This window comes from Saccoglossus kowalevskii, chromosome 4, assembly GCF_978046115.1.
Source record: "Saccoglossus kowalevskii chromosome 4, keSacKowa6.1, whole genome shotgun sequence".
NCBI classification, from domain to species: Eukaryota; Metazoa; Hemichordata; class Enteropneusta; family Harrimaniidae; genus Saccoglossus; species Saccoglossus kowalevskii.
The window spans coordinates 45,171,380-45,196,174 of NC_140644.1; the positions used below are offsets into that span (position 1 = coordinate 45,171,380).

Sequence of the window (24,795 nt, forward strand, 5' to 3'; positions counted from 1 at the left end):
ATCTAGTCTGACCACTCATGATCTGTATTATCAAATGTCATGGGATAACAGCCCCATGTTACATCCCGTCTGACCACTCATGATCTGTATTATTAAATGTCATGAGATAACAGCCCCATGTTACATCTAGTATGACCACTCATGATCTGTATTATCAAATGTCATGAGATAACAGCCCCAGGTTACATCCCATCTGACCACTCATGATCTTTATTATCAAATATCATGAGATAACAGCCCCAGGTTACATCTAGTCTGACTACTCATGATCTGTATTATCAAATGTCATGGGATAACAGCCCCTGGTTACATCTATTCTGACCACTCATGATCTGTATTATCAAATGTCATGAGATAACAGCCCCAGGTTACATCCCATCTGACTACTCATGATCTATATTATCAAATGTCATGAGATAACAGTCCCAGGTTACATCCCATCTGACTACTCAAGATCTGTATTATCAAATGTCATGAGATAACAGCCCCAGGTTACATCTAGTCTGACCACTCATGATCTGTATTATCAAATGTCATGAGATAACAGCCCCAGGTTACATCCCATCTGACTATTCATGATCTGTTTTATCAAATGTCATGAGATAACAGTCCCAGGTTACATCCCATCTGACTACTCATGATCTGTATTATCAAATGTCATGAGATAACAGCCCCAGGTTACATCCCATCTGACTACTCTTGATCTGTATTATCAAATGTCATGAGATAACAGCCCCATGTTACATCTAGTCTGACCACTCATGATCTGTATTATCAAATGTCATAAGATAACAGCCCCTGGTTACATCTAGTCTGACCACTCATGATCAAATGTCATGGGATAACAGCCTCATGTTACATCCCGTCTGACCACTCATGATCTGTATTATCAAATGTCATCAGATAACAGCCCCATGTTACATCTAGTATGACCACTCATGATCTGTATTATCAAATGTCATGAGGTAACAGCCCCATGTTACATCTAGTCTGACTACTCATGATCTGTATTACCAAATGTCATGAGATAACAGTCCCAGGTTACATCTAGTCTGACCACTCATGATCTGTATTATCAAATGTAATGAGATAACAGCCCCAGGTTACATCCCATCTGTCTACTCATGATCTGTATTATCAAATGTCATGGGATAACAGCCCCTGGTTACATCCCATCTGACTACTCATGATCTGTATTATCAAATGTCATGAGATAACAACCCCAGGATACATCCCATCTGACCACTCATGATCTGTATTATCAAATGTCATGGGATATCAGCCCCAGGTTACATCCCATCTGACTACTCATGATCTGTATTATCAAATGTCATGAGATAACAGCCCCAGGTTACATCCCATCTGACCACTCATGATCTGTATTATCAAATGTCATGGGATAACAGCCCCTGGTTACATCTCGTCTGATTACTCATGATCTGTATTATCAAATATCATGAGATAACAGTCCCAGGTTACATCTTGTCTGACCACTCATGATCTGTATTATTAAATGTCATGAGACAACAGCCCCAGGTTACATCCCATCTGATTACTCATGTTCTGTATTATCAAATATCATGAGATAACAGCCCCAGGTTACATCTCGTCTGACCACTCATGATCTGTATTATCAAAATGTCATGAGATAACAGCCCCTGGTTACATCCCATCTGACTACTCATGATCTGTATTATCAAATGTCATGAGATAACAGCCCCAGGTTACATCTCGTCTGACCACTCATGATCTGTATTATCAAAATGTCATGAGATAACAGCCCCAGGTGACATCTAGTCTGACCACTCATGATCTGTATTATCAAATGTCATGAGATAACAGCCCCAGGTTACATCCCATCTGACTACTCATGATCTGTATTATCAAATGTCATGAGATAACAGTCCCAGGTAACATCCCATCTGACCACTCATGATCTGTATTATCAAATGTCATGAAATAACAGCCCCATGTTACATCTAGTCTGACCACTCATGATCTGTATTATCAAATGTCATGAGATAACAGCCCCAGGTTACATCCCATCTGACTATTCATGATCTGTTTTATCAAATGTCATGAGATAACAGTCCCAGGTTACATCCCATCTGACTACTCATGATCTGTATTATCAAATGTCATGAGATAACAGCCCCAGGTTACATCCCATCTGACTACTCATGATCTGTATTATTAAATGTCATGAGATAACAGCCCCATGTTACATCTAGTATGACCACTCATGATCTGTATTATCAAATGTCATGAGATAACAGCCCCAGGTTACATCCCATCTGACCACTCATGATCTGTATTATCAAATATCATGAGATAACAGCCCCAGGTTACATCTAGTCTGACTACTCATGATCTGTATTATCAAATGTCATGGGATAACAGCCCCTGGTTACATCTATTCTGACCACTCATGATCTGTATTATCAAATGTCATGAGATAACAGCCCCAGGTTACATCCCATCTGACTACTCATGATCTGTATTATCAAATGTCATGAGATAACAGTCCCAGGTTACATCCCATCTGACTACTCAAGATCTGTATTATCAAATGTCATGAGATAACAGCCCCAGGTTACATCTAGTCTGACCACTCATGATCTGTATTATCAAATGTCATGAGATAACAGCCCCAGGTTACATCCCATCTGACTATTCATGATCTGTTTTATCAAATGTCATGAGATAACAGTCCCAGGTTACATCCCATCTGACTACTCATGATCTGTATTATCAAATGTCATGAGATAACAGCCCCAGGTTACATCCCATCTGACTACTCATGATCTGTATTATCAAATGTCATGAGATAACAGCCCCATGTTACATCTAGTCTGACCACTCATGATCTGTATTATCAAATGTCATGAGATAACAGCCCCTGGTTACATCTAGTCTGACCACTCATGATCTGTATTATCAAATGTCATGGGATAACAGCCCCATGTTACATCCCGTCTGACCACTCATGATCTGTATTATCAAATGTCATGAGATAACAGCCCCATGTTACATCTAGTATGACCACTCATGATCTGTATTATCAAATGTCATGAGGTAACAGCCCCATGTTACATCTAGTCTGACTACTCATGATCTGTATTACCAAATGTCATGAGATAACAGTCCCAGGTTACATTCCATCTGATTACTCATGATCTGTATTATCAAATGCATGAGATAACAGCCCCATGTTACATCTAGTCTGACCACTCATGATCTGTATTATCAAATGTAATGAGATAACAGCCGCAGGTTACATCCCATCTGTCTACTCATGATCTGTATTATCAAATGTCATGGGATAACAGCCCCAGGTTACATCCCATCTGACCACTCATGATCTGTATTATCAAATGTCATGAGATAACAGCCCCAGGTTACATCCCATCTGACTACTCATGATCTGTATTATCAAATGTCATGAGATAACAGCCCCTGGTTACATCCCATCTGACTACTCATGATCTGTATTATCAAATGTCATGAGATAACAACCCCAGGATACATCCCATCTGACCACTCATGATCTGTATTATCAAATGTCATGGGATATCAGCCCCAGGTTACTTCCCATCTGACTACTCATGATCTGTATTATCAAATGTCATGAGATAACAGCCCCAGGTTACATCCCATCTGACCACTCATGATCTGTATTATCAAATGTCATGGGATAACAGCCCCTGGTTACATCTCGTCTGATTACTCATGATCTGTATTATCAAATATCATGAGATAACAGTCCCAGGTTACATCTTGTCTGACCACTCATGATCTGTATTATTAAATGTCATGAGACAACAGCCCCAGGTTACATCCCATCTGATTACTCATGATCTGTATTATCAAATATCATGAGATAACAGCCCCAGGTTACATCTCGTCTGACCACTCATGATCTGTATTATCAAAATGTCATGAGATAACAGCCCCTGGTTACATCCCATCTGACTACTCATGATCTGTATTATCAAATGTCATGAGATAACAGCCCCAGGTTACATCTCGTCTGACCACTCATGATCTGTATTATCAAAATGTCATGAGATAACAGCCCCAGGTGACATCTAGTCTGACCACTCATGATCTGTATTATCAAATGTCATGAGATAACAGCCCCAGGTTACATCCCATCTGACTACTCATGATCTGTATTATCAAATGTCATGAGATAACAGTCCCAGGTAACATCCCATCTGACCACTCATGATCTGTATTATCAAATGTCATGAAATAACAGCCCCATGTTACATCTAGTCTGACCACTCATGATCTGTATTATCAAATATCATGAGATAACAGCCCCAGGTTACATCCCATCTGACTATTTATGATCTGTTTTATCAAATGTCATGAGATAACAGTCCCATGTTACATCTAGTCTGACCACTCATGATCTGTATTATCAAATGTCATGAGATAACAGCCCCTGGTTACATCTAGTCTGACCACTCATGATCTGTATTATCAAATGTCATGGGATAACAGCTCCATGTTACATCCCGTCTGACCACTCATGATCTGTATTATCAAATGTCATGAGATAACAGCCCCATGTTACATCTAGTATGACCACTCATGATCTGTATTATCAAATGTCATGAGGTAACAGCCCCATGTTACATCTAGTCTGACTACTCATGATCTGCATTACCAAATGTCATGAGATAACAGTCCCAGGTTACATCCCATCTGATTACTCATGATCTGTATTATCAAATGCATGAGATAACAGCCCCATGTTACATCTAGTCTGACCACTCATGATCTGTATTATCAAATGTCATGGGATAACAGCCCCAGGTTACATCTCATCTGACCACTCATGATCTGTATTATCAAATGTCATGAGTTAACAGCCCCAGGTTACATCCCATCTGACTACTCATGATCTGTATTATCAAATGTCATGAGATAACAGCCCCTGGTTACATCCCATCTGACTACTCATGATCTGTATTATCAAATGTCATGAGATAACAGCCCCAGGTTACATCTCGTCTGACCACTCATGATCTGTATTATCAAAATGTCATGAGATAACAGCCCCAAGTGACATCTAGTCTGACCACTCATGATCTGTATTATCAAATGTCATGAGATAACAGCCCCAGGTTACATCCCATCTGACTACTCATGATCTGTATTATCAAATGTCATGAGATAACAGCCCCATGTTACATCTAGTCTGACCACTCATGATCTGTATTATCAAATGTCATTAGATAACAGCCCCATGTTACATCTAGTCTGACCACTCATGATCTGTATTATCAAATGTCATGAGATAACAGCTTTAAGTTACATCTCGTCTGACCACTCATGATCTGTATTATCAAATGTCATGGGATAACAGCCCCAGGTTACATCCCATCTGACTACTCATGATCTGTATTATCAAATGTCATGAGATAACAGCCCCATGTTACATCTAGTCTGACCACTCATGATCTGTATTATCAAATGTCATGAGATAACAGCCCCAGGTTACATCCCATCTGACCACTCATGATCTGTATTATCAAATGTCATGAGATAACAGCTCTAGGTTACATCTAGTCTGACCACTCATGATCTGTATTATCAAATGTCATGAGATAACAGTCCCAGGTAACATCCCATCTGACCACTCATGATCTGTATTATCAAATGTCATGAAATAACAGCCCCAGGTTACATCCCATCTGACTACTCATGATCTGTATTATCAAATGTCATGAGATAACAGCCCCATGTTACATCTAGTCTGACCACTCATGATCTGTATTATCAAATGTCATGAGATAACAGCTCTAGGTTACATCTAGTCTGACCACTCATGTTCTGTATTATCAAATGTCATGGGATAACAGCCCCAGGTTACATCCCATCTGACTACTCATGATCTGTATTATCAAATGTCATGAGATAACAGCCCCATGTTACATCTATTCTGACCACTCATGATCTGTATTATCAAATGTCATGAGATAACAGCCCCAGGTTACATCCCATCTGACCACTCATGATCTGTATTATCAAATGTCATGAGATAACAGCCCCAGGTTACATCCCATCTGACCACTCATGATCTGTATTGTCAAATGTCATGATATAACATCCCCATGTTACATCTAGTCTGACCACTCATGATCTGTATTATCAAATGTCATGAGATAACAGCCCCGTGTTACATCTAGTCTGACCACTCATGATCTGTATTATCAAATGTCATGAGATAACAGTCCCAGGTTACATTTAGTCTGACCACTCATGATCTATATTATCAAATGTCACGAGATAACAGCCCCAGGTTACAACCCATCTGATTACTCATGATCTGTATTATCAAATGTCATGGGATAACAGCCCCAGGTTACATCCCATCTGATCACTCATGATCTGTATTATCAAATGTCTTGAAATAACATCCCCGGGTTACATCCCATCTGGCCACTCATGATCTGTATTATCAAATGTCTTGAAATAACATCCCCGGGTTACATCCCATCTGACCACTCATGATCTGTATTATCAAATGTCATGAGATAACAGCCCCATGGTACATCTAGTCTGACCACTCATGATCTGTTATCAAATGTCATGGGGTAACAGCCCCAGGTTAAATCCCATTTGATTACTCATGATCTGTATTATCAAATGTCATGAGATAACAGCCCCAGGTTACATCCCATCTGACTACTCATGATCTGCCATATGCAACCCCAGGCAGGCTACAACTGGTCAGCCATATGGAGTCTTTTTTACTCCCATCTTCTGTTTGCTACTCCCTAGCTACATCCTGTCTACCATGTAAATTATATACCTAGGAAATATTTTTGTTTATAGGCACCAGTGACTAATGATGCAATCAGTGATATAATTGAGAGTACCAGTCAGGATCCAGTGTTTGAATCGCTATTCTCGCTGTTCAATGTTGGTAAGCTGATTTTTTCAACTGTCATGTACATATTTGCATATTTAGCATATTTGATTTATTAGAATTACTGCTAACAGGTACTGTATCAAATTAATGACTGCTAAGGGGTACTGTATCAAATTAATGACTGCTAAGGGGTACTGTATCAAATAAATGACTGCTAAGGGGTAATGTATCAAATAAATGACTGCTGAGGGGGTAATGTATCAAATAAATGACTGCTGAGGGGGTAATGTATCAAATAAATGACTGCTGAGGGGTAATGTATTCAAATAAATGACTGCTAAGGGTAATGTATTCAAATAAATGACTGCTGAGGGTAATGAATCAAACAAATGACTGCTGATGGGTAATGTATCAAATAAATGACTGTTGATGGGTAATGTATCAAATAAATGACTGCTGAGGGGTAATGTATCAAATAAATGACTGCTGAGGGGTAATGTATCAAATAAATGACTGCTGAGAGGTAATGTTTCAAGTAAATGACTGCTGAGGGGCGATGTATCAAATAAATGACTGCTGATAGATAATGTATCAAATAAATGACTGCTGATGGGTAATGTATCAAGTAAATGACTGCTGAGGAGTAATGTATCAAATAAATGACTGCTGAGGGGTAGTGTATCAAATAAATGACTGCTAAGGGGTAATGTATCAATAAATGACTGCTGAGGGGTGATGTATCAAATAAATGACTGCTGAGGGGTAATGTATCAAATAAATGACTGCTAAGGGGTAATGTATCAAATAAATGACTGCTGAGAGGTAATGTATCAAATAATGTATCCAATAAATGACTGCTGAGAGGGTAATGTATCAAATAAATGACTGCTAAGGGGTAATGTATCAAATAAATGACTGCTAAGTGGTACTGTATCAAATAAATGACTGCTAAGGGGTGATTTATCAAATAAATGACTGCTGAGGGGTAATGTATCAAATACATGACTGCTAAGGGGTGATTTATCAAATAAATGACTGCTGAGGGGTAATGTATCAAATAAATGACTGCTAAGGGGTAATGTATCAAATAAATGACTGCTAAGGAGTAATGTATCAAATAAATGACTGCTGATGGGTAATGTATCAAATAAATGAGTCCTAAGGGGTAATGTATCAAATAAATGACTGCTAAGGAGTAATGTATCAAATAAATGACTGCTGAGGGGTAATGTATCAAATAAATGACTGCTGAGGGTAATGAATCAAACAAATGACTGCTGATGGGTAATGTATCAAATAAATGACTGTTGATGGGTAATGTATCAAATAAATGACTGCTAAGGGTAATGTATCAAATAAATGACTGCTGAGGGTAATGAATCAAATAAATGACTGCTAAGGGGTAATGTATCCAATAAATGACTGCTGAGGGTAATGTATCAAATAAATGACTGCTAAGGGGTAATGTATCAAATAATTGACTGCTAAGGGGGTGATGTATCAAATAAATGACTGCATGACTGCTGAAGGGTACTGTATCAAATAAATGACTGCTAAGAGATAATGTATCAAATAAATGACTGCTAAGGAGTAATGAATCAAATGACTGCTGAGGGGGTAATGTATCAAATAAATGACTGCTGATGGGTAATATATCAAATAAATGACTGCTGATGGGTAATGTATCAAATAAATGACTGCTGAGGGGGTAATGTATCAAATAAATGACTGCTGAGATGTAATGTATCAATAAATGACTGCTAAGGGGGGTAATGTATCAAATAAATGACTGCTAATGGGTAATGTATCAATAAATGACTGCTAAGGGGTACTGTATCAAATAAATGACTGCTAAGGGGTGATTTATCAAATAAATGACTGCTGAGGGGTAATGTATCAAATAAATGACTGCTAAGGGGTAATGTATCAAATAAATGACTGCTGAGAGGTAATGTATCAAATAATGTATCAAATAAATGACTGCTGAGGGGGTAATGTATCAAATAAATGACTGCTAAGGGGTAATGTATCAAATAAATGACTGCTAAGGGGTACTGTATCAAATAAATGACTGCTGCGGAGTAATGTATCAAATAAATGACTGCTAAGGGTAATGTATCAAATAAATGACTGCTGAGGGGGTAATGAATCAAATAAATGACTGCTAAGGGATAATTTATCAAATAAATGACTGCTAAGGGGTAATGTATCAAATAAATGACTGCTAAGGGGTGATTTATCAAATAAATGACTGCTGAGGAGTAATGTATCAAATAAATGACTGCTGAGGGGGTAATGTATCAAATAAATGACTGCTAAGGGGTAATGTATCAAATAAATGACTGCTGAGGGTAATGAATCAAACAAATGACTGCTGATGGGTAATGTATCAAATTAATGACTGCTAAGGGGGTGATGTATCAAATAAATGACTGCATGACTGCTGAAGGGTACTGTATCAAATAAATGACTGCTAAGAGATAATGTATCAAATAAATGACTGCTGATGGGTAATGTATCAAATAAATGACTGCTGAGGGGTAATGTATCAAATAAATGACTGCTGAGGGGTAATGTATCAAATAAATGACTGCTGAGGGAAAATGTATCAAATAAATGACTGCTGAGGGGTAATGTATCAAATAAATGACTGCTGAGATGTAATGTATCAATAAATGACTGCTAAGGGGGTAATGTATCAAATAAATGACTGCTAATGGGTAATGTATCAATAAATGACTGCTAAGGGGTACTGTATCAAATAAATGACTGCTAAGGGGTGATTTATCAAATAAATGACTGCTGAGGGGTAATGTATCAAATAAATGACTGCTAAGGGATAATTTATCAAATAAATGACTGCTGAGGGGGTAATGTATCAAATAAATGACTGCTAAGGGGTAATGTATCAAATAAATGACTGCTAAGGGGTAATGTATCAATAAATGACTGCTGAGGGGTGATGTATCAAATAAATGACTGCTGAGGGGTGATGTATCAAATAAATGACTGCTAAGGGGTAATGTATCAAATAAATGACTGCTGAGAGGTAATGTATCAAATAATGTATCAAATAAATGACTGCTGAGGGAGTAATGTATCAAATAAATGACTGCTAAGGGGTAATGTATCAAATAAATGACTGCTAAGGGGTACTGTATCAAATAAATGACTGCTGCGGAGTAATGTATCAAATAAATGACTGCTGAGGGGGTAATGTATCAAATAAATGACTGCTAAGGGGTAATGAATCAAACAAATGACTGCTGAGGGTAATGAATCAAACAAATGACTGCTGATGGGTAATGTATCAAATAAATGACTGTTGATGGGTAATGTATCAAATAAATGACTGTTGATGGGTAATGTATCAAATAAATGACTGCTGATGGGTAATGTATCAAATAAATGACTGCTGATGGGTAATGTATCAAATAAATGACTGCTGATGGGTAATGTATCAAATAAATAACTGCTGAGGGGTAATGTATCCAATAAATGACTGCTGAGGGGGTAATGTATCAAATAAATGACTGCTAAGGGTAATGTATCAAATAAATGACTGCTGAGGGTAATGAATCAAATAAATGACTGCTAAGGGGTAATGTATCCAATAAATGACTGCTGAGGGTAATGTATCAAATAAATGACTGCTAAGGGGTAATGTCTCAAATAAATGACTGCTAAGGGGGTGATGTATCAAATAAATGACTGCATGACTGCTGAAGGGTACTGTATCAAATAAATGACTGCTAAGAGATAATGTATCAAATAAATGACTGCTGATGGGTAATGTATCAAATAAATGACTGCTGAGGGGTAATGTATCAAATAAATGACTGCTGAGGGGTAATGTATCAAATAAATGACTGCTGAGGGGTAATGTATCAATTAAATGACTGCTAAGGGGTAATGTATCAAATAAATGGCTGCTGAGGAGTAATAAATCAAATAAATGACTGCTGAGGGGGTAATGTATCAAATAAATGACTGCTGAGATGTAATGTATCAATAAATGACTGCTAAGGGGGTAATGTATCAAATAAATGACTGCTAATGGGTAATGTATCAATAAATGACTGCTAAGGGGTACTGTATCAAATAAATGACTGCTAAGGGGTGATTTATCAAATAAATGACTGCTGAGGGGTAATGTATCAAATAAATGACTGCTAAGGAGTAATGTATCAAATAAATGACTGCTAAGGAGCAATGTATCAAATAAATGACTGCTAAGGGATAATTTATCAAATAAATGACTGCTGAGGAGTAATGTATCAAATAAATGACTGCTGAGGGGGTAATGTATCAAATAAATGACTGCTAAGGGGTAATGTATCAAATAAATGACTGCTGCGGAGTAATGTATTAAATAAATGACTGCTGAGGGTAATGAATCAAACAAATGACTGCTAAGGGGTAATGTATCAAATAAATGACTGCTGAGGGGTAATGTATTAAATAAATGACTGCTGAGGGTAATGAATCAAACAAATGACTGCTGATGGGTAATATATCAAATAAATGACTGCTGAGGGGTAATGTATCAAATAAATGACTGCTGATGGGTAATGTATCAAATAAATAACTGCTGAGGGGTAATGTATCAAATAAATGACTGCTAAGGGGGTAATGTATCAAATAAATGACTGCTGAGGGTAATGTATCCAATAAATGACTGCTGAGGGGGTAATGTATCAAATAAATGACTGCTAAGGGGGTAATGTATCAAATAAATGACTGCTAAGGGGTAATGTATCAATAAATGACTGCTGAGGGGTGATGTATCAAATAAATGACTGCTAAGGGGTGATTTATCAAATAAATGACTGCTGAGGGGTAATGTATCAAATAAATGACTGCTAAGGAGTAATGTATCAAATAAATGACTGCTAAGGAGCAATGTATCAAATAAATGACTGCTAAGGGATAATTTATCAAATAAATGACTGCTGAGGAGTAATGTATCAAATAAATGACTGCTGAGGGGGTAATGTATCAAATAAATGACTGCTAAGGGGTAATGTATCAAATAAATGACTGCTGCGGAGTAATGTATTAAATAAATGACTGCTGAGGGTAATGAATCAAACAAATGACTGCTAAGGGGTAATGTATCAAATAAATGACTGCTGAGGGGTAATGTATTAAATAAATGACTGCTGAGGGTAATGAATCAAACAAATGACTGCTGATGGGTAATATATCAAATAAATGACTGTTGATGGGTAATGTATCAAATAAATGACTGCTGATGGGTAATGTATCAAATAAATAACTGCTGAGGGGTAATGTATCAAATAAATGACTGCTAAGGGGGTAATGTATCCAATAAATGACTGCTGAGGGGGTAATGTATCAAATAAATGACTGCTAAGGGGGTAATGTATCAAATAAATGACTGCTAAGGGGTAATGTATCAATAAATGACTGCTGAGGGGTGATGTATCAAATAAATGACTGCTGAGGGGTAATGTATCAAATAAATGACTGCTAAGGGGTAATGTATCAAATAAATGACTGCTGAGAGGTAATGTATCAAATAATGTATCCAATAAATGACTGCTGAGGGGGTAATGTATCAAATAAATGACTGCTAAGGGGTAATGTATCAAATAAATGACTGCTAAGGGGTAATGAATCAAACAAATGACTGCTGAGGGTAATAAATCAAACAAATGACTGCTGATGGGTAATGTATCAAATAAATGACTGCTGAGGGGTAATGTATCAAATAAATGACTGCTATGTGGTAATGTATCAAATAAATGACTGCTGAGAAGTAATGTATCAATAAATGACTGCTAAGGGGTAATGTATCAAATAAATGACTGCTGAGAGGTAATGTATCAAATAAATGACTGCTGAGGGTAATGTATCAAATAAATGACTGCTGAGGGTAATGTATCCAATAAATGACTGCTGAGGGGGTAATGTATCAAATAAATGACTGCTAAGGGGGTAATGTATCAAATAAATGACTGCTAAGGGGTAATGTATCAATAAATGACTGCTGAGGGGTGATGTATCAAATAAATGACTGCTGAGGGGTAATGTATCAAATAAATGACTGTTAAGGGGTAATGCATCAAATAAATGACTGCTGAGAGGTAATGTATCAAATAAATGACTGCTAAGGGGTAATGTATCAAATAAATGACTGCTGATGGGTAATGTATCAAATAAATGACTGCTGACGGGTAATGTATCAAATAAATTACTGCTATGGGGGTATTGTATCAAATAAATGACTACTGAGGGGGTAATGTATCAAATAAATGACTGCTGAGAGGTAATGTATCAAATAAATGACTGCTGAGGGTAATGTATCAAATAAATGACTGCTGAGGGGTAATGTATCAAATGATATGACTGCCTAGGGGTAATGTATCAAATAAATGACTACTGTGGTGTGATGTATCAAATTAATGACTGCTAAGGGGTACTGTATCAAATAAATGACTGTTAAGGGGGTACTTTATCAAATAAATGACTGCTAAGGGGTAATGTATCAAATAAATGACTGCTGAGATGTAATGTATCAATAAATGACTGCTAAGGGGTAATGTATCAAATAAATGACTGCTAAGGGGTAATGTATCCAATAAATGATTGCTGATGGTAATGTATCAAATAAATGACTGCTGAGGGGTAATGTATCAAATAAATGACTGCTGAGGGGTAATGTATCAAATAAATGACTGCTGAGAGTTAATGTATCAAATAAATGACTGCTGAGGGGTAATGTATCAAATAAATGACTGCTATGGGGGTATTGTATCAAATAAATGACTACTGAGGGGGTAATGTATCAAATAAATGACTGCTGAGAGGTAATGTATCAAATAAATGACTGCTAAGGGGTAATGTATCAAATAAATGACTGCTGAGATGTAATGTATCAATAAATGACTGCTAAGGGGTAATGTATCAAATAAATGACTGCTGAGGGGTAATGTATCAAATAAATGACTGCTGAGAGTTAATGTATCAAATAAATGACTGCTGAGGGTAATGTATCAAATAAATGACTGCTAAGGGGTAATTAATCAACCAAATGACTGCTGAGGGTAATGAATCAAACAAATGACTGCTGATGGGTAATGTATCAAATAAATGACTGCTGAGGGGTAATGCATCAAATAAATGACTGCTGAGGGGTAATGTATCAAATAAATGACTGCTATGTGGTAATGTATCAATAAATGACTGCTGAGGGGTAATGTATCAAATAAATGACTGCTATGTGGTAATGTATCAATAAATGACTGCTGAGGGGTGATGTATCAAATAAATGACTGCTGAGGGGTAATGTATCAAATAAATGACTGCTAAGGGGTAATGTATCAAATAAATGACTGCTGATGGGTAATGAATCAAATAAATGACTGCTAAGGGGTAATGTATCAAATAAATGACTGCTGATGGGTAATGAATCAAATAAATGACTGCTGAGGGGGTATTGTATCAAATAAATGACTACTGAGGGGGTATTGTATCAAATAAATGACTGCTATGGGGGTATTGTAGTTAATAAATGACTGCTGATGGGTAATGTTTCCAATAAATGACTGCTAATGGGTAATGTATCAAATAAATGACCGCTAAGGGATAATTTATCAAATAAATGACTGCTGAGGGGTAATGTATCAATTAAATGACTGCTGAGAGGTAATGTATCAAATAAATGACTGCTGAGGGTAATGTATCAAATAAATGACTGCTGAGGGGTAATGTATCAAATGATATGACTGCTAAGGGGTAATGTATCAAATAAATGACTGCTGAGGGTAATGTATCAAATAAATGACTGCTGAGGGGTAATGTATCAATTAAATGACTGCTAAGAGGTAATGTATCAAATAAATGACTGCTGAGGGGGTAATGTATCAATTAAATGACTGCTAAGAGGTAATGTATCAATAAATGACTGCTGAGGGGTAATGTTTCAAATAAATGACTGCTAAGGGATAATTTATCAATAAATGACTGCTGAGATGTCATGTATCAAATAAATGACTGCTGAGGAGTAATGTATCAAATAAATGACTACTAAGGGATAATTTATCAATAAATGACTGCTAAGGGATAATTTATCATTAAATGACTGCTGAGATGTAATGTATCAAATAAATGACTGCTAAGGCGGTGATGTATCAAATAAATGACTGCTAAGGAGTAATGTATCAAATAAATGACTGCTGAGATGTAATGTATCAAATAAATGACTGCTAATGGATAATTTATCAAATAAATGACTGCTGAGGGGTAATGTATCAATTAAATGATTGCTAAGGGGTAATGTATCAAATAAATGACTGCATGACTGCTGAAGGGTACTGTATCAAATAAATGACCGCTAAGGGATAATTTATCAAATAAATGACTGCTGAGGGGTAATGTATCAATTAAATGACTGCTGAGAGGTAATGTATCAAATAAATAACTGCTGAGGGTAATGTATCAAATAAATGACTGCTAAGGGGGTATTGTATCAAATAAATGACTACTGAGGGGGTATTGTATCAAATAAATGACTGCTATGGGGGTATTGTATCAAATAAATGACTACTGAGGGGTAATGTATCAAATAAATGACTGCTGATGGGTAATGTATCCAATAAATGACTACTGAGGGGGTAATGTATCAAATAAATGACTGCTAATGGGTAATGTATCAAATAAATGACCACTAAGGGATAATTTATCAAATAAATGACTGCTAAGGGGTAATGTATCCAATAAATGACTACTGAGGGGGTAATGTATCAAATAAATGACTGCTAATGGGTAATGTATCAAATAAATGACCGCTAAGGGATAATTTATCAAATAAATGACTGCTGAGGGGTAATGTATCAATTAAATGACTGCTGAGAGGTAATGTATCAAATAAATGACTGCTGAGGGTAATGTATCAAATAAATGACTGCTGAGGGGTAATGTATCAAATGATATGACTGCTAAGGGGTAATGTATCAAATAAATGACTGCTGAGGGTAATGTATCAAATAAATGACTGCTGAGGGGTAATGTATCAATTAAATGACTGCTAAGAGGTAATGTATCAAATAAATGACTGCTGAGGGGGTAATGTATCAATTAAATGACTGCTAAGAGGTAATGTATCAATAAATGACTGCTGAGGGGTAATGTTTCAAATAAATGACTGCTAAGGGATAATTTATCAATAAATGACTGCTGAGATGTCATGTATCAAATAAATGACTGCTGAGGAGTAATGTATCAAATAAATGACTACTAAGGGGTAATGTATCAAATAAATGACTGCTGAGAGGTAATGTATCAAATAAATGACTGCTTAGAGTTACATGTAATGTATCAAATAAATGACTGCTGAGTGTTAATGTATCAAATAAATGACTGCTGAGGGGTAATGTATCAAATGAATGACTGCTGAGGGATAATGTATCAAATAAATGACTGCTATGGGGTAATGTATCAAATAAATGACTGCTGAGGGGTAATGTATCAAATAAATGACTGCTAATGGGTAATGTATCAAATAAATGACTGCTGAGGGGTGATGTATCAAATAAATGACTGCTGAGATGTAATGTATCAATAAATGACTGCTAAGGGGTAATGTATCAAATAAATGACTGCTAAGGGGTAATGTATCAAATAAATGACTGCTAAGGGGTAATGTATCCAATAAATGATTGCTGATGGTAATGTATCAAATAAATGACTGCTGAGAGTTAATGTATCAAATAAATGACTGCTGAGGGTAATGTATCAAATAAATGACTTCTAATGGGTAATGTATCAAATAAATGACTGCTGAGGGGTAATGTACAAATGAATGACTGCTGAGGGGTAATGTATCAAATAAATGACTGCTAAGGGGGTGATGTATCAAATAAATGACTATTAATTCTCACAACCACCAATCACTCCTCACAGCCAACCCGCACAACTACCAATCACCCCTCACAGCCAACCCGCACAACCACCAATCACTCCTCACAGCTAATCCTCACAACCAACAATCACTCCTCACAGCCAACCCGCACAACCACCAATCACTCCTCACAGCTAATCCTCACAACCAACAATCACTCCTCACAGCCAACCCGCACAACCACCAATCACTCCTCACAGCTAATCCTCACAACCACCAATCACCCCTCACAACCATCCCTTACAACCACCAATCACCCCTCACAACCATCCCTTACAACCACCAATCACCCCTCACAGCCAACTCTTATAGTCACCAATCACCCCCACAACCAATCCTCACAACCACCAATCACCCCTCACAACCATCCCTTACAACCACCAATCGCCCCTCACAACCAACTCTTATAGTCACCAATCACCCCCACAACCAATCGTCACAACCACCAATCACCTCTCACAACCAACCCTCATAACCACCAATCACCCCTCACAACCAACCCTCACAACCACCATTCACCCCCACAACCATCCCTTACAACCACCAATCGCCCCTCACAACCAACTCTTATAGTCACCAATCACCCCCACAACCAATCCTCACAACCACCAATCACCCCTCACAACCAACCCTCACAACCACCAATCACCCCTCACAACCAACCCTCACAACCACCAATCACCCCTCACATCCAACCCTTACAACCACCAATCGCCCCTCACAACCAACTCTTATAGTCACCAATCACCTCCACAACCAATCCTCACAACCACCAATCACCCCTCACAACCAACCCTCACAACCACCAATCACCCCTCACATCCAACCCTTACAACCACCAATCACCCCTCACAGTCACCAATCACCCCTCACAGCCACCCTTACAGCCATCAATCACCCCTCACAGCCAACCCGCACAACCACCAATCACTCCTCACAGCTAATCCTCACAACCACCAATCACTCCTCATAGCCAACCCGCACAACCACCAATCACCCCTCTCAGCCAACCCGCACAACCACCAATCACTCCTCACAGCTAATCCTTACAACCACCAATCACCCCTCACAACCATCCCTTACAACCACCAATCGCCCCTCACAACCAACTCTTATAGTCACCAATCATCCCCCACAACCAATCCTCACAACCACCAATCACCCCTCACAACCAACCCTCACAACCACCAATCACCCCTCACATCCAACCCTTACAACCACCAATCACCCCTCACAACCATCCCTTATAGTCACCAATCACCCCTCACAGCCAACCCGCACAGCCATCAATCACCCCTCACAGCCAACCCGCACAGCCACCAATCACCCCTCACAACCATCCCTTATAGTCACCAATCACCCCTCACAGCCAACCCTTACAACCACCAATCACCCCTCACAGCCAACCCGCACAGCCACTGATCACCCCTCATAGCCAACCCGCACAGCCACCAATCACTCTTCACAGCTAATCCTCACAATCACCCCTCACAGCCAACCCGCATAACCAATCACCCCTCACAGCCAACCTGCACAACCACCAATCACTCCTCACAGCTAATGCTCACAACCACCAATCACCCCTCACAGCCAACCATACAACCACTAATCTCCCCTCACAGCTAATTCTCACAACCACCAATCACCCCTCACAGCTAATCCTCACAGCCATCAATCACTTTTAACATTCAACCCTTACAGCCACCAACCACCCCTCACAGCCGACCCGCACAACCACCCCTCACAGCCAACCCTTACAGCCACCAACCACCCCTCACAGCAACTCTTACAGCCATCAATCACCCCTCACAGCCAACCCACACAACCACAAATCACCCCTCACAGCCAACCCGCACAACCACCAATCACCCCTCACAGCCAACCCGCACAACCACCGATCACCCCTCACAGCCAACCTGCACAACCACCAATCACCCCTCACAGCCAACCCGCACAACCACCGATCACCCCTCACAGCCAACCTGCACAACCACCAATCACCCCTCACAGCCAACCCGCACAACCACCGATCACCCCTCACAGCCAACCCGCACAACCACCAATCACCCCTCACAGCCAACCCGCACAACCACCGATCACCCCTCACAGCCAACCTGCACAACCACCAATCACTCATCATAGCTAATCCTCACAATCACCAATCTGCTTTACCAGCCAACTCCGCCACTATCCACCAGTATTTTGTCCGGCATAACTGGGCACACTTGGTTGCTAGCATAGGTAGTGTGAATCACTAGCATTATCTTATTACCTTTGTGAATAAGTGATACAGTAAAACAATTCTATTATTTATAGATAAAGCCCAATACATCAGAGAATTGGAGGAGTCAAAGGATATACAGAAGCAATTAGGTAAGATGTGTGTTATTTTAGTACTGGGATGTTTAGATTCACCTGTGTTCTTTTAGTACTGGAATGTTTAGATTCACCTGTGTTCTTTTTAGTACTGGGATGTTTAGATTCACCCATGTTATTTTAGTACTGGAATGTTTAGATTTACTTGTGTTCTTTTAGTACTGGGATATTTAGATTCACCTGTGTTCTTTTAGTACTTGGATGTTTAGATTTACCTGTGTTCTTTTAGTACTTGGATGTTTAGATTTACCTGTGTTCTTTTAGTACTTGGATGTTTAGATTTACCTGTGTTCTTTTAGTACTTGGATGTTTAGATTCACCTGTGTTATTTTAGTACTGGGATGTTTAGATTTACTCATGTTCTTTTAGTACTTGGATGTTTAGATTTACCTGTGTTCTTTTAGTACTTGGATGTTTAGATTCACCTGTGTTCTTTTAGTACTGGGATGTTTAGATTTACCTCTGTTCTTTTAGTACTTGGATGTTTAGATTTACCTGTGTTCTTTTAGTACTGGGATGTTTAGATTTACCTGTGTTCTTTTAGTACTGGGATGTTTAGATTTACCTCTGTTCTTTTAGTACTGGGATGTTTAGATTTACTCATGTTCTTTTAGTACTGGGATGTTTAGATTTACCTGTGTTCTTTTAGTACTGGGATGTTTAGATTTACCTGTGTTCTTTTAGTACTGGGATGTTTAGATTTACCTCTGTTCTTTTAGTACTGGGATGTTTAGATTTACTCATGTTCTTTTAGTACTGGGATGTTTAGATTTACCTCTGTTCTTTTAGTACTGAGATGTTTAGATTTACTCATGTTCTTTTAGTACTGGGATGTTTAGATTTACCTCTGTTCTTTTAGTACTTGGATGTTTAGATTTACTCATGTTCTTTTAGTACTGGGATGTTTAGATTTACCCCTGTTCTTTTAGTACTTGGATGTTTAGATTTACTCATGTTCTTTTAGTACAGGGATGTTTAGATTTACTCATATTCTTTTAGTACTGGGATGTTTAGATTCACCTGTGTTCTTTTAGTACTGGGATGTTTAGATTCACCCATGTTTTTTTAGTACTGGGATGTTTAGATTTACCTGTGTTCTTTTAGTACTGGGATGTTTAGATTCACCCATGGTTTTTTAGTACTGGGATGTTTAGATTTACTCATGTTCTTTTAGTACAGGGATGTTTAGATTTACTCATATTCTTTTAGTACTGGGATGTTTAGATTCACCTGTGTTCTTTTAGTACTGGGATGTTTAGATTCACCCATGTTTTTTTAGTACTGGCATGTTTAGATTTACCTGTGTTCTTTTAGTACTGGGATGTTTAGATTTCCCTGCGTTCTTTTAGTACTGGGATGTCTAGATTCACCTGTGTTCTTTTAGTACTGGGATGTTTAGATTCACCTGTGTTCTTTTAGTACTGAGATGTTTAGATTTACTTGTGTTATTTTAGTACTGGGATATTTAGATTCACCTGTGTTCTTTTAGTACTTGGATGTTTAGATTTACCTGTGTTCTTTTAGTACTGGAATGTTTAGATTCACCTGTGTTCTTTTAGTACAGGGATGTTTAGATTTACCCGTGTTCTTTTAGTAATGGGATATTTAGATTCACCCGTGTTCTTTTAATACTTGGATGTTTAGATTCACCTGTGTTCTTTTAGTACTGGAATGTTTAGATTCACCTGTGTTCATTTTAGTACTGGGATGTTTAGATTCACCCATGTTCTTTTAGTACTGAGATGTTTAGATTTACCCCTGTTCTTTTAGTACTTGGATGTTTAGATTTACTCATGTTCTTTTAGTACAGGGATGTTTAGATTTACTCATATTCTTTTAGTACTGGGATGTTTAGATTCACCTGTGTTCTTTTAGTACTGGGATGTTTAGATTCACCCATGTTTTTTTAGTACTGGGATGTTTAGATTTACCTGTGTTCTTTTAGTACTGGGATGTTTAGATTCACCCATGGTTTTTTAGTACTGGGATGTTTAGATTTACTCATGTTCTTTTAGTACAGGGATGTTTAGATTTACTCATATTCTTTTAGTACTGGGATGTTTAGATTCACCTGTGTTCTTTTAGTACTGGGATGTTTAGATTCACCCATGTTTTTTTAGTACTGGGATGTTTAGATTTACCTGTGTTCTTTTAGTACTGGGATGTTTAGATTTCCCTGCGTTCTTTTAGTACTGGGATGTTTAGATTCACCTGTGTTCTTTTAGTACTGGGATGTTTAGATTCACCTGTGTTCTTTTAGTACTGAGATGTTTAGATTTACTTGTGTTATTTTAGTACTGGGATATTTAGATTCACCTGTGTTCTTTTAGTACTTGGATGTTTAGATTTACCTGTGTTCTTTTAGTACTGGAATGTTTAGATTCACCTGTGTTCTTTTAGTACTGGGATGTTTAGATTTACCCGTGTTCTTTTAGTACTGGGATATTTAGATTCACCCGTGTTCTTTTAATACTTGGATGTTTAGATTCACCTGTGTTCTTTTAGTACTGGAATGTTTAGATTCACCTGTGTTCATTTTAGTACTGGGATGTTTAGATTCACCCATGTTCTTTTAGTACTGGGATATTTAGATTCACCCGTGTTCTTTTAATACTTGGATGTTTAGATTCACCTGTGTTCTTTTAGTACTGGAATGTTTAGATTCACCTGTGTTCATTTTAGTACTGGGATGTTTAGATTCACCCATGTTCTTTTAGTACTGGGATGTTTAGATTCACCTGTGTTCTTTTCGTACTGGGATGTTTAGATTCACCTGTGTTCTTTTAGTACTTGGATGTTTAGATTTACCTGTGTTCTTTTAGTACTGGAATGTTTAGATTCACCTGTGTTCTTTTAGTACTGGGATGTTTAGATTTACCCGTGTTCTTTTAGTACTGGGATATTTAGATTCACCCGTGTTCTTTTAATACTTGGATGTTTAGATTCACCTGTGTTCTTTTAGTACTGGAATGTTTAGATTCACCTGTGTTCATTTTAGTACTGGGATGTTTAGATTCACCCATGTTCTTTTAGTACTGGGATGTTTAGATTCACCTGTGTTCTTTTCGTACTGGGATGTTTAGATTCACCTGTGTTCTTTTAGTACTGGGATGTTTAGATTTACCTGTGTTCTTTTAGTACTGGGATGTTTAGATTTACCTGTGTTCTTTTAGTATTGGGATGTTTAGATTCACCCATGGTTTTTTAGTACTGGAATGTTTAGATTTATCTGTGTTATTTTAGTACTGGGATGTTTAGATTTACTTGTGTTATTTTAGTACTGGGATGTTTAGATTCACCTGTGTTATTTTAGTACTGGGATGTTTAGATTCATCTGTGTTCTTTTAGTACTGGGATGTTTAGATTCACCCATGTTCTTTTAGTACTGGGATGTTTAGATTTACTCATGTTTTTTTTAGTACAGGGATGTTTAGATTTACCTGAGTGTGTTCTTTTAGTACTGGAATGTTTAGATTTACCTGTGTTATTTTAGTACTGGGATGTTTAGATTTACTTGTGTTATATTAGTACTGGGATGTTTAGATTCACCTGTGTTATTTTAGTACTGGGATGTTTAGATTCACCTGTGTTATTTTAGTACTGGGATGTTTAGATTCACCTGTGTTATTTTAGTACTGGGATGTTTAGATTCACCTGACAGAGTGTGTTCTTTTAGTACTGGGATGTTTAGATTCACCCGTGTTCTTTTAGTACTGGGATGTTTAGATTCACCCATGTTATTTTAGTACTGGAATGTTTAGATTTACTTGTGTTATTTTAGTACTGGGATGTTTAGATTTACCTGTGTTATTTTAGTACTGGGATGTTTAGATTCACTTGTGTTATTTTAGTACTGGGATGTTTAGATTCACCTGTGTTCTTTTAGTACTGGGATGTTTAGATTCACCCATGTTCTTTTAGTACTGGGATGTTTAGATTTACCTGTGTTCTTTTAGTACTGGGATGTTTAGATTCACCTGTGTTATTTTAGTACTGGGATGTTTAGATTCACCTGACAGAGTGTGTTCTTTTAGTACTGGGATGTTTAGATTCACCCGTGTTCTTTTAGTACTGGGATGTTTAGATTCACCCATGTTATTTTAGTACTGGAATGTTTAGATTTACTTGTGTTATTTTAGTACTGGGATGTTTAGATTTACCTGTGTTATTTTAGTACTGGGATGTTTAGATTCACTTGTGTTATTTTAGTACTGGGATGTTTAGATTCACCTGTGTTCTTTTAGTACTGGGATGTTTAGATTCACCCATGTTCTTTTAGTACTGGGATGTTTAGATTTACCTGTGTTCTTTTAGTACTGGGATGTTTAGATTCACCTGTGTTCATTTTAGTTGTGGGATGTTTAGATTTACTCATGTTCTTTTAGTACTGGGATATTTAGATTTACTCATGTTCTTTTAGTACTGGGATGTTTAGATTTACCCGTGTTCTTTTAGTACTTGGATGTTTAGATTTACTCATGTTCTTTTAGTACTGGGATGTTTAGATTTACCTCTGTTCTTTTAATAGTTGGATGTTTAGATTCACCTTTGTTCTTTTAGTACTGGGATGTTTAGATTCACCTTTGTTCTTTTAGTACTGGGATGTTTAGATTCACCTTTGTTCTTTTAGTATTGGGATGTTTAGATTCACCTGTGTTCTTTTAGTACTGGGATGTTTAGATTCACCCATGTTCTTTTAGTACTGGGATGTTTAGATTTACCTGTGTTCTTTTAGTACTTGGATGTTTAGATTTACCTGTGTTCTTTTAGTACTGGGATGTTTAGATTCACCTGTGTTCTTTTAATACTTGGATGTTTAGATTCACCTTTGTTCTTTTAGTACTGGGATGTTTAGATTCACCTTTGTTCTTTTAGTATTGGGATGTTTAGATTCACCTGTGTTCTTTTAGTACTGGGATGTTTAGATTCACCCATGTTCTTTTAGTACTGGGATGTTTAGATTTACCTGTGTTCTTTTAGTACTTGGATGTTTAGATTTACTCGTGTTCTTTTAGTACTGGGATGTTTAGATTTACCTATGTTCTTTTAGTACTGGGATGTTTAGATTCACCCGTGTTCTTTTAATACTTGGATGTTTAGATTCATCTTTGTTCTTTTAGTACTGGGATGTTTAAATTCACCTGTGTTCTTTTAGTACTGGGATGTTTAGATTCACAAGTGTTCTTTTAATACTTGGATGTTTAGATTCATCTTTGTTTTTTTAGTACTGGGATGTTTAGATTCACCTGTGTTCTTTTAGTACTGGGATGTTTAGATTTACGTGTGTTCTTTTAGTACTGGGATGTTTAGATTCACCCATGTTCTTTTAATCCTGGGATGTTTAGATTTACCTGTGTTCTTTTAGTACTGGGATGTTTAGATTCACCTGTGTTCTTTTAGTACTGGGATGTTTAGATTTACGTGTGTTCTTTTAGTACTGGGATGTTTAGATTCACCCATGTTCTTTTAATCCTGGGATGTTTAGATTTACCTGTGTTCTTTTAGTACTGGGATGTTTAGATTCACCTGTGTTCTTTTAATACTGGGATGTTTAGATTTACCTGTGTTCTTTTAATACTGGGATGTTTAGATTCACCTGTGTTCTTTT

The 24,795-nt window shown here is 37.4% G+C and overlaps 1 protein-coding gene across 1 annotated transcript in view; it reads left to right on the forward strand.

Moving 5' to 3' along the window:
- Positions 1-24,795, forward strand: part of LOC144358055 (uncharacterized) — a 326,453-nt gene that overhangs the window by 273,875 nt on the left and 27,783 nt on the right. Inside the window, exons 11-12 of the mRNA XM_085498177.1 lie at positions 6,850-6,940; positions 19,128-19,184. Of these exons, the coding sequence (XP_085354303.1) occupies positions 6,850-6,940; positions 19,128-19,184 (148 nt within the window). The remainder of the gene's footprint in view (positions 1-6,849; positions 6,941-19,127; positions 19,185-24,795) is intronic.